The following is a 10,760-nucleotide window of genomic DNA, read 5'->3' on the forward strand; positions in this document are numbered from 1 at the left end:
CTCTGATCTTCTGTGTTTGGTGACGGTGAGGATTCTTAGGCTTTGTTCAATGTTGGCCCAAAGTGGGCTCTCCATAGGGCTTTGTGAAACGACTTTTTTTGAACCCAGATCATCGATTTCATCAAATGGTCATATTGACTGAAAGTTGCTTTCAGCTGAATTGCAACAAGCAAAGCCTTGTGCCACACTCTTCCCATCTCCGAGTAGATTTAATGCCCACAACTGTCCAGGGAGGGGTTACTGCTGCTGCAGCCATCCTGCCGATGAGAGGACCCAGGTTCGGAGCAGTGAAGCTGTCTGCCCGGGATCACTCATGGTTATGGAAGGTGGCAAGATTCGCATGTTATGCGGTTCAGGCTGCAGACTTAACCAAACCCACTTTGCTGGGCCCGGTGGCCTGTGGCGTCTGCTCGTTACCCCCACGTCCTGGGCTCTGCCCCCTGGCACTGGCCTCCCACCAAGTCTCCGCGACTGAACACCCTGAATGCCCAGCCACGCGTCTCGCCTTTCAATACCCAGCCACCGTGAGCTTCCTGGGCAAAGCCGCGTGTCCCTTCTCAGTCCTGTTCACCACCCAGGCTGGCGTCGATGCCAGGAGTGTTGAATGAATAAATGAGTGAACAAAGGCAGGAATGAGCCCTGCAGGTCTCGGTTCCCCTAACTCCAAAATGGAAGAGTTAGAATAGTCTCATGGCCCCTTCTCTAACGAGGTCCTCCCACCGGCACCCCCAATTTCTCATGTCACATCTGGACTTCCCCCTAACTGCAGACCCACTGCACCCTACTGGGATCCTGACATTCTTCACCTCCTGACCCTCCCTCGAACTCCACGGACAAGGAGCCTCTCCCACCCTGTCTAGTCGGCTGAACACCAGAAAGTGTGGTCTGGGAGGGTTCAAGGCCTGCCCGAGGCCCCAGCAAGTGTGTGGCATCAGAATTCAAACCTCACAACCCCTGCAGCACCAGCACGCCTGCAGCGGGCACAGAAGCCGACTGGAACCGGTCTCCCCCATGCTCCTGCAAGGAGACGCTTGCTGATTTCCCCTCAGCTGCCCTGCTGCCTGTAGCAGTCGCTCAATTAAAACTGTATCACATACAAAGGAGATGGCAACCCGGATTATTCCCAATCAGAAGGGGCATGCACCTCTACCAAGAGTTCTTGGCTCCTCCTCAGGGTCCCCTGGGAGCCCCCCTCTCTGGGATGCCTCCACGAAGTGCCTGATGCCCCCAAAACACGACCCGCCACACTCGGAGCGACACCTTTCTTTAATCATTTGTCTGTTTCATCACCTGCCGCCTGGCTTCTCCCAAATCCAGTCTCTCCTTTCTCACAGTCTGGGGTGTCACCCTCCCTCTGCTCCCCCAAACTGCCCACCAGCCCCTAGCCACAGCCCTCAGGAACTGGCCTCTGCCCGGCACAGGTGCACCGGGGGACGGGGCGGCAGCTGCCATCCCCACTGCACAGATGGGGAGATGGAAGCCTGGGAGCGCAGAGCCCAGACCAAGGTCACACAGTAGTCTCTTAGGTTTCTGCTTTGCCCTCAGCAGGGAGGGAGGACTCGCCTGGGACTCCCAGCAGCCTCGCTGGGGGGGGGCTGGCTCCGGCCACGGCGCAGGGAGCTGCCAATCTGGTCTCGGAGGGCCTCCAGTCTCCGGGCCAGGTTTGGCACTGCAGCCCCACCTGAGAAGCACACAGTGAGACTCGAGGACTGCACTCCCTTGGGCCCTCCCCACCCGGACCCATCAGTGTCCCATCATCCTCTGGGGAAGCCTCAGGGGGCTCCCCTCCCCCTCAACATACACCACGGGCTCCTGCACACAACTGGACATACAGATGGCCCCGGGAAGCGAATTCCAAGTTTGGGAACTGGAAAGATCTTACAGATCGCCTCTCAACACACACCCTGTTTCAGAGATGGGTAGACTAAGGTCTGGACAGGGTGGGGTCTGGCCCAAGAGCACAAAAAAACACCCACGAGGGGCCACTCCCTCTTCTTCACCTCTCAGCACTGGTGAGGTGTTCGGGGGCCCCACAGGCAGCGGGGGTGCGGAGGGTTCCGCCTCCTCCTCCAGCAGCATCTCCGCCAAGACTCGGGCCTGAGGCCAGTCTCTAGGACTCCTGGGCCAGGGTGGGTTGGGTGGTGAGAGATGAGCCTTGGGTTCCCAGGCCTGGTCCCCTCCTCTCCCATCCCAGTGCCCTAGGGCTGGCCCACCTCTCTCTCGGACACTTGGCAGAGCCAGGGTTGCCTGGGGGTACCCAGGGTGAGGGCTGGGCAGACAGAGGCATGCCGCCTGGGGCCTTAGGGCCAAACACCTGCAGGAAAGACCAGAGCCCACCCTAGGTGAGCCTCTACGTGTCCCATCCTCCCGGTGCCACCACCATCTCTGCCATGCCTGCCCCCTCGGGACACCAAGAATATCTGGGGGACATAAAGGCGTGGGCTCTTGGTCCATTTTTCTGTGGGTGGCAGGTAGCCCTTGGAATGTCCTCTCTGGAGATAGGAGCTCTCTGAGGGCAGGAACCATGCCTGGTCTCTTTCGGAATTCTTGACGTCCAGAACCCGGGCTGCCACAAAGCTGGAGCTTAGGGGAGAGTTACCGAGCGAGTGAGTGAACACATGAGTAAGTGAAGATGTAAATGAGTAACGTGTGAGTGGACAAATGAGGAAGCGAGTGGCTCTGTGAGTTCCCGAAAGAAGGTAGGATGGGGAGCAGGGGGAGGCGAGCGAACCGGCCCAAAGCTACCCCTCACCCCATGATCCAGCCTGGGACCCTAGAACTCTGGAGCCTCCCAGGCTGCTGAACCCTGGATCCAAGTCTCCAGCTCTCCCCGCTCGCTCAACCCCCCCGCCCCCGCTTTTCCTACCTGGGGCAGGTGGAGCTCCCCACGTGCGCAGGCCCAGTGAGCCAGCGGTGCACGGCACAGGGGGCAGAAGTGGCCGCAGGAGCAGAGGGGAGGCAGGGCCTGCAAGAGGGCCTGTCAGAAGCTCTGCACTGGTCCTGCTCCTCCCCTCTCCCGGCCGGGCAGAGACTCACGTGGCACGGGGGAGCTGGCACCATCACACAGGGACACGGTGGGGCCAGGCCAGGGTGCGGCTGGTGATGGTAGCAGGCACTGAGGAGGCGCCTGGAGAGAACAGTGGGGACTGTGCCTACAGCCCGCGAACCAACACCGGGCTGGCCTCCACGTCCCCCCTTTTAACAAACACTCAGGGAGCACTAACTATAAGCCAGGTGCCGTGCTCAAGGCTTTACAAATGAAATCATTCAATCTGAACCCTACATCCACCCTATAAAGTAGGCTCTGTATTATCCCCATTTTATATGAAAGGAAGCCCAGGCAGGGAGAGGTAAAATGACTCACCCAAGGTCACACAGCTAGTAGGTGGCAGAGCTGAAGTTTAAACCCAGGGGGTCTGGGTCCAGAGGTCAGACCCTTGACCATTTCACTGAGCCACCCTTTCCCACCTGCCCTCTGTCCCAAGGCCTGTCTCCCGGCTGGCAGCTGTGCTCACCGCTCCAGCTCCTGGACCTGCTGGGCCAGGATGCGCTGTTCGTCCCGGGCCCGGGCCTGGCTACTCTGCAGCTGGCTCTTTTCTTTCCTGGGAAGAGCAGGCCCCAGGCAGGTGACAGGAGGCAGAGCTACCAGCGGGGGTATCCGCTAGCTCTCCTCTTTGCGGTGGAGAACGAGCCCCAGGAGGCAAGCAGGGGGACAGCAGGGTAGCCACAGACTAGGGAGCGGTGCAGCTTGGCAGAGCAGCCCAGAGGGGTGGGGTGGGGTAGAGTCCCCCTGGCTGAGGCAGGCCCTACCTAAGCCTCTCATTCTCCAGCATGAACTCCTGGAGCATCCCATAGAGGTTCCGCTGGGCCCAGGCCACCCGGGCCCCACTGAGCCTGGAGGCTGCAGGGAAGGGAAAGATGGCTGGATCCAGAGGAGCCCTGGACCCTTGCCTCACCCTACCCCTGCCTCCAGGGAACTCATACCCTTGGGGTCTATTTGCCCCAGCTGGGACCGCAGGCAACGGTTCTCCTCCTGCAGCTGCAATATTTCAACCTCCAAACGCTGGGGATGCTTTGCCTTTGGCGACTGCAGAGAAAGAGGCCCAGAGCTGCTGTCTGTGGCTGCCCACGTTGTGCACTGCACAAGGGCTTCCCAAGGTGGGTGAAGAGAGCCTAAAACCCAGCCCATGCTTCACTGGCCAGCCTTGCATCCTGGGGCTACGTCCACCTGGAGGCGGCACCTTGTGCTAACGGCATCAAAGGGTCAGGCAACCTTCACTGGAGGCCTGGAGGACCTGCTCTAAGCTGGAACCTGCTTTAAGTCCAACCTTAAACTCAGTTCCGTTCAAACCTTGGCCCAGATCCTGACCCCCAAGGAGACACTATGTCAGACCCCAACTCAACAACTCAGACTTAATCATGGTACCAGCTGGGATCCTGGCTACACCCTGAATCATATCCAAATCAGACCATATACCTAGACATGCCCTAACCCTGACCATAACCCTGACCCCACCCTACCCAATCATGACCCCATCACCAGGACTCTGACTCTAATCCCAACTCTGACTCAGTTCCAGACTTCCCATAACACCAACTCGGACTCCAACTACTGCCAGATCCCCAACTATCTCCTCTGCCCTGCCCCTCTGCCTGGGGCTCCCTCCATTCACCTTGGGGGCCTGTGGCCGAGTGGTGACCCGCTGGGCCCGGCTTGCGTATCGCAGGGTGCTGAGCGTCTCAGGAAGGCACTGGGCTGAAGGGGACACGCAGGCCACCTGGGGAGGACTGCCTCTGAGTGTTCCTCTCTGGGACCCCCTCCCTCAGGAGCCATTCCTCCCTGCCAGCTCCTCTTGGGTACCATGAGGGTGACCCCGCGTCCCCCCAGTGAGTCTGCCAACAGCTTGGTGAGCTTGCTGTCCCGGAAGGGGATGTGGCTCTGCTTCCGCTGTGGGTCCAGCAACAGGGAGATGCAGTGACCTGGGTGGGGACAACAAGGCCGGCAAGGTCACCGCTCTCGCTCAAGGCCACCCAGCTGGTACATGCAGAGCTGGGACCTCCACCCAGACCTGTGTGACTTGAAAATCCCTCTTCCTATGAGATCTAGTTACTTGGTCAGACCAGTCTCTGCCACCAGACAGGGGCTCCTGAGGGCAGAGATGGCCCTGTCCACCCCGATCCCCAGCGCAACCAAAGAGGCTGACCACTCCTGAACCTGGCACTCGGCAGGGGCTCAGGAAATGAAGAAGAGTTCGCTGAAAATCTCCCTACACACACCGCCGAGGAAGGGACCTCAAGGCCCAGTGATCTGGGGCAGGGGTGGAAAGAAGGTCACTTCCCTTCCTCTCATGGAGCCTCAGTCTTCCCAACTGCACATGGGGACAGGCTGTATGTCTGAGGGCTCAGCCTCTGCACTCGAGTGTTTCTATTTCTCAAATGAAAACGTACCTTTATAAACCCTCAGTTTTATAGACTCGTAAAGTTCTAAGAGGGGAGGCACTAGTCAATAGCACGGTAAGGTCAAGAGGAGGCAGGTGGCTAGTGAGTCACAGCTCTTGACCTCCCCACTATCACTCCTCTGGTTCCCCCACCAGGGACAGCTCTGGGTCAGGCTCAGGGCAAGGACACAGGACGTCCATGCAGCCGGCCCCATGTCTCACCCAAGGCCAGCAGGCTGCGGTTGATGCTGTTCGCCTCAAGCATCAGCTCCCCCCGGGATCCTGTCGCCGCCACCTTCTCACTGCCAGCCAGGTCTACAAAGCACAGCTTCCCTGCCACGGGGGGTTCCCCAGGGTCCCCTGGAGGCATCTGTGAGGCAGGGGGATCAGGGCTCAATGGGGACTTGGGAGGGGCCGTCCCCACCAAAGTCACAAAGCCAAAAAGATTTCCACTATTATCTCCGGCGCCTGCCCAAGTTGCTTGCTATATCCAGAGGCAGACCCTGGCTGGGTGACCCTGGGCCAGCTCCTTCCCCATGTGGGGACACTCACAGTTTGGCGGCTGATGTAGAGCGTGAGCAGGGCATGGCTTCGGCTGGAGGCCTGGTTCAGGGTGTGAGCTGAGCTCCGTCGGCGGGTAAGACCTAGAAGCGGAAAACGGCAGGAGCTGGACCTGGTAGGAGGAGCAGTTGGTCACCGATAAAGGAAAAGAAGGGAGGGCATCCTGGGAGAGGGGCCAGCCCGTGCAAAGGCGCAGAGGCAGGAAAGGGGAAGGAGGGGCTGCCGGGGCTGTCTCTAGCATGGACATGTGAGAGGAAGATGGGGAGTACCAAGCAGAGGAACGTCGGTCAAATTCACGTTTTATGAACATCTCTCCCATTGCCTTGCGGAGAAAGAGAGAGACTCAGACAGAAAGTTCAGCTCTGGGCACAACTTTGGGGCCAGAACCCAGAGTCCCAGTGTCCCCAGTGCCTGCCACAGGGGAAGTGCTCAATAAATACTTGATGAATGAATGGGGCTGGAACAGAAAGATGTCACGGGCTAGCCTAAAAGAAGTATGACATTTACCTTTAAGAACCTGGAAGACTCTAGGGGTCTGGAGAGGAAGAGGGATGTGGTGTGCTGCATGTAGGGGAAAAGACTGGACGGGGAGAGCCTTGAGGTGGGGAGACCTCCTCAGGGGGCAAAGATGGGGCCCGACCAAGGCAGAGGCCCTGGACAAGAGAAACCATGACCCTGACCCCACCGTACCCAATCATGCCCCATCATCAGGATTCCAACAGCTTGGACAGCAGAATCTGCAAGCCTGGGGAGGGGTGGGACGAACATCTCTGGGCTGTGTCTGAATTATTGGTTTGCTGGCCCTTTCCTCCCACACGGAGCATCTCAATCCACAACTCCAGCCAGGGACTCGGGGTGCACAGTGAACAGCTGAGGAATGGGTGTCCCCACACCCCACAGCGCCCCCGAAGTAGCACGCACCCATTTGGAGAAGGTCCATCAGGGCCCCCAGACTCCCAAACTCCACCACCCGCAGCTGGTCCACATAGAAGCCCCGGGTCTTATTCCAGCGAACAGGGAGGGGCCGGGGAGATCCCACACTCAGAAGGTCTCGAACCTGAGGTGAAGGTGACGGGTGAGGGAAGGGGTCCTGGGCCCGCGTTCCATCCACCCCTAGCCTTTACCAGCAACAGGCCCCCAGCCGCTTCTGTCCCGCCACCCCTGCTCCTTGGAGAGAAATGCCTCCTTCTCCTTGAGGGCGCTCTCTTCATCTCAGTCCCCCACCTGCTCATTGTAGATCTCCAAATAGGAGGCACGGAGGGTAACAGGCGCGCCCAGGTGCTGAACCCGGTCTAACAGCCAGGTGAAGGTCCTCTGTATGATGCCGGTTAGGTTGGGGGGTACGGGCACACCCTCGCCCTGGGGGCAGAAACAGCTGAGCCTGGGGCTGGATCACGCTCCTCCCAGCACAAAGCAACAGTCATAACTACCCTTGGTAGAGGACTGCCCTACTATGCGCCAGGAACTGTGCCAAGTTCCCGCGGAACACGGTAGTAATCCTCGGTCAGAACTGTCACTTCCGCGTACAGATGGAGAAACTGAGAGCTACTAAGTCAAGTGGATAAAAGTGGCCCCATATGAGGCAGGCGCCTTCACCTCTCCCGTCCTCAGTTTCCCCGTCTGCAAATGGGGCTGGGCAGCAGGAAGGCCCTTCCCCCTGGAAGCGTGTGGCTCTCGTTCCCTCCCCGCTCCCTCGGCGGCGCCGGGCCCACCTGCGGAGGAGGCCCGGTCAGGGTGTAGGTCTTCCCGGAGCCGGTCTGGCCGAAGGTGAAGACAGTGCAGGAGAAGCTGCGGGCGGCAGGGGCGCGGCTGGACCCGGGGTCGGCTGGGGGGGCTGGAGGGCAGGGGGTGGGCTGGGGGCGCGGGTCGTGGGGGAAGGGGCCCGGGGGCCCTGGCGGCGCCTCACTCACCCGCGCAGCGCCAGCTCGCCCAGGCGCCGCACGCCGCACGCCCGGAACACGTCCTCCTGCGTGCGCGCCCCGTCCAGCACCGCGCCAAAGCGGAACGCCACGTCGGGGCCGCCGCCCGGGGGGCTCACCTGGGGGAGGGGGCGGCCGAGGGGGCGGGGCACGCTGGGGGCGGAGCCCGGGAGGGCGGGGCTCACGGGGTTGTCCGGGGGAGGTGGGGGCCTGGGACAAAGTTGCCTCCTTGAAGGGACGGAGGGGCCTCCAGGTAGGTTTTGGGGGGAGAGGGGTTGGGGCTCGAGGGGGGAAGGGTTCCTCACTTGCAGAGTCCGGGTCCCCGAGCAGTGCAGCGCGCTCTGTTCCCCTCGACGCAGCTCGGCGGCGCTCATGGGACGCACCCTGGGGTCCGTTGGAAAGGCGGACGGTCCATCCCATTGTCGCCATCTGTCCTGTCCTCGTTCGCGCCACCCCCCTCCCCGCACTCCCCAACCAGCCTATACCTACCTGAGCACCACCTGGATGGGCGTTTCTGGCCCCTCTGGCCCCTGCTCCAGGCTCCGCGCGGGGTCCCTGTGGCAGCAACGGGAGTTACCATCCCTGAGCCCAGAGGCTCCTGGAAACCTCCCAGAATCTCTGCTTACCCGTCTGGAGACCCGCGTTCCTCCATGTCCCGCTTTGCACACGGAGTTAGCTCCGCCCGAGTCTCGTTCCTTTCTCTCTCCAATACCCGCCCTTTCCCACCTCACCGGGACTGCTGTACACACCTTACATCCCCCACCCCCTTTCCCCCTTCTCAGGCAGCCATCCATCCGGAAAGGCTCCAGCCTCCCCAGGGCTAGCTAGTTAAAGATTTACCCACCCCCACGTCTGGTGGAAAAAGTCTCCAGCAAAGGGACCCCTCACTAGGGGGTTCTGGAGTCTGAGGATCCCTTGCTCTTGCCCATTCCTATCAGGAGGGACTGCCCAGACCAGCCTTCTCTGTACACGGATGGGGATAGGGAGGGCAGGGGTGGGAAGGGCTCAACGGTGGCCTGGGCAGAGCATGGACCAGGCTGTGCCCGCTCTCCACCTACACCTCCTCCAGCCTTGTAAAGCTTCCTCCCCTGCTTCCCCACCCTGGCAGCTCCAGCTACTTGGCGCCCCAGGGCCCAGGAAGTTGGGTGGGGAGGGGCGCCTAAAGGGACGAGAGGGGCCCAGGTTTCAGCTCTCAGAAGACCTGGCTGGATTGAGTTCCTGAGCCAAGCTTACAAAAGGCCCAGAAAGAATCTGGTTAAACATTGGGCCACCTGCTTCTCCAAAGCCAAGGCTGATCTAAGGCCGGGGCTGCTGTTTAACCCTCTCCTGGTCTGGCCGTCAGGAGCCGCAGAGCTATGTGCGTAGGTGCTGGGGTGGGCCAACCACCCGTTCAGGGACAGTCTCCATGCTGGCCATCAGGGCAAAGGAATCATGTATTCTTAGTTCGGGAAACAAGTAAGAACAGTCTAGTGTGCAGGGATTTGGTGGGGGGGCATAGTTCAGAGTCCTGTAGGAGCTGGGGGGTGAGGATGTTCTTCGCTGAGGGAACACATTGCAGGAAGGCTGGGTGGGGTGGGGAAATGTGTGAGACATGTAGAGGGGGTTTGAGACTGGACCAAGCTCATGGAGGGTACACGAAGGAGTCTGGACTCCCTCTTCAGGGAACCAGGAAGCCATTCATGGGTTACAAACACGGAAGTGACGCTATCGGATAGGTGTTGTGATTATTATTGCCATTCTGGCTGCCTCGGTATATTCTCTGAATATTTCTGTAAACTTCTCCTCTCCCTGACACACAATAGGATGAAACCCTTTAAAGATCACCCCCTCCCCCACCCAATGCAATGTGCTCTGTACCACCACAAATGATAGCCAACTATCGGAGCCGCCCAGCTAGGGACTGGCTTAACTTGGGTGGCAGTGAGCTCCCCGTGCACTGGAGGAGTACAAGCAAGAGCTGGTTAACCTTTTGGTCATAGTGCCTTCAAGCTGGATCTACAGGGAGAGTTAGGTAGAGCAAAGAGCCACCGCTCCCAGCCCTGCCACTCGGGCAAGTCATTCCCCCTTTCTTAACCTGTTTCCTTCCTCCAGAAAGAGATGAATGATGTCACTTGGTTGTCCTGAGCTTTCAATGAGACCGTGTAATTGAAAGGGATTCATCGGTTGTAAAGAATTATCTGAGAGCAATAATAAAAGTCCCTAGATGATCTCTAAGATTTCTTTCAACTGTGAAGGTCCTTAATCTGTTACATTTTTTTTTTTAATCCTTGAGGTAGATAGGTCAAGAATTACTATTCCTGTTTTGTAGACGAAAAAAATGGGAGAAAGAGGGGCACGCAGGGGAGGCTGTCTGAGGGGAAAGCAGCCGTGAGCGGCAGATCCCAATAGAACCCGGAGCTATGAAAGGCTGTGGGCCTGGGTGCTGTCTGTGATGCCAGCTTGCCTTTTTCTGTCGTGGACCCAGCAAGAGAGCAGGCTGCTCCTTCCAATGTCCCTAAAAGGGTTAAGGACTACCACTCATTTGTATCTTTGTGTGCTCTGGTTTAATCAAATTGCTGTCCCTCTTCAAACTGGACCAAGATGAGCCACACGGAAGGGATTTTTGGGGAAAATGCCAAGACAACGATATGTGCGTGATGGGGTGGGATGGGCTGTTGGGCCGTGACTTTGGCAACCCGGGTCAGAACGTGTATGTGCCTGGATGTCCGCAGGCAAGAGCAAAGTTCTGGTTCTGTTCTCTAACAGCGAATGAGGACATCTGCTATCCTTAAATTGTGAATTCTTTCAGCATATTTTTTTATTAAGCCTTCTCTGTGTGCTAGGCTTCCAGGAACGTGAGAGC

The 10,760-nt window shown here is 59.0% G+C and overlaps 1 protein-coding gene across 1 annotated transcript; it reads right to left on the bottom strand.

The window, feature by feature from the left end:
- Window positions 1-1,249: 1,249 nt before the first annotated feature.
- On the bottom strand, window positions 1,250-8,608 carry KIF12 (kinesin family member 12). The gene is made up of 19 exons (XM_080819838.1): window positions 8,545-8,608; window positions 8,408-8,473; window positions 8,224-8,302; window positions 7,910-8,037; window positions 7,712-7,787; window positions 7,224-7,358; window positions 6,921-7,056; window positions 5,991-6,082; window positions 5,661-5,808; window positions 4,862-4,980; window positions 4,674-4,778; window positions 3,985-4,087; window positions 3,811-3,901; window positions 3,516-3,602; window positions 3,037-3,127; window positions 2,867-2,965; window positions 2,214-2,314; window positions 2,001-2,119; window positions 1,250-1,681 (listed from the first exon to the last, which is right to left on the bottom strand). Exons 1-19 carry the CDS (start codon window positions 8,568-8,570, stop codon window positions 1,542-1,544), a joined length of 1,941 nt encoding a protein of 646 aa, XP_080675964.1. The 5' UTR covers window positions 8,571-8,608; the 3' UTR covers window positions 1,250-1,541.
- Window positions 8,609-10,760: the final 2,152 nt, after the last annotated feature.

Source organism: Martes martes, assembly GCF_963455335.1.
Source record: "Martes martes genome assembly, chromosome: 12".
Classification (NCBI taxonomy): Eukaryota; Metazoa; Chordata; class Mammalia; order Carnivora; family Mustelidae; genus Martes; species Martes martes.

Coding starts and splice junctions, on each gene's coding strand:
- KIF12 (XM_080819838.1), bottom strand. CDS start 8,570: ATGGAGGAACGCGGGTCTCCAGACGG. Junction 4,088..4,673: donor CTCGGCCACAGGCCCCCAAG/GTGAATGGAGGG, acceptor CTTTCTCTGCAG/TCGCCAAAGGCAAAGCATCC. Junction 2,315..2,866: donor GGGAGCTCCACCTGCCCCAG/GTAGGAAAAGCG, acceptor TCTTTCCTGCAG/GTGTTTGGCCCTAAGGCCCC.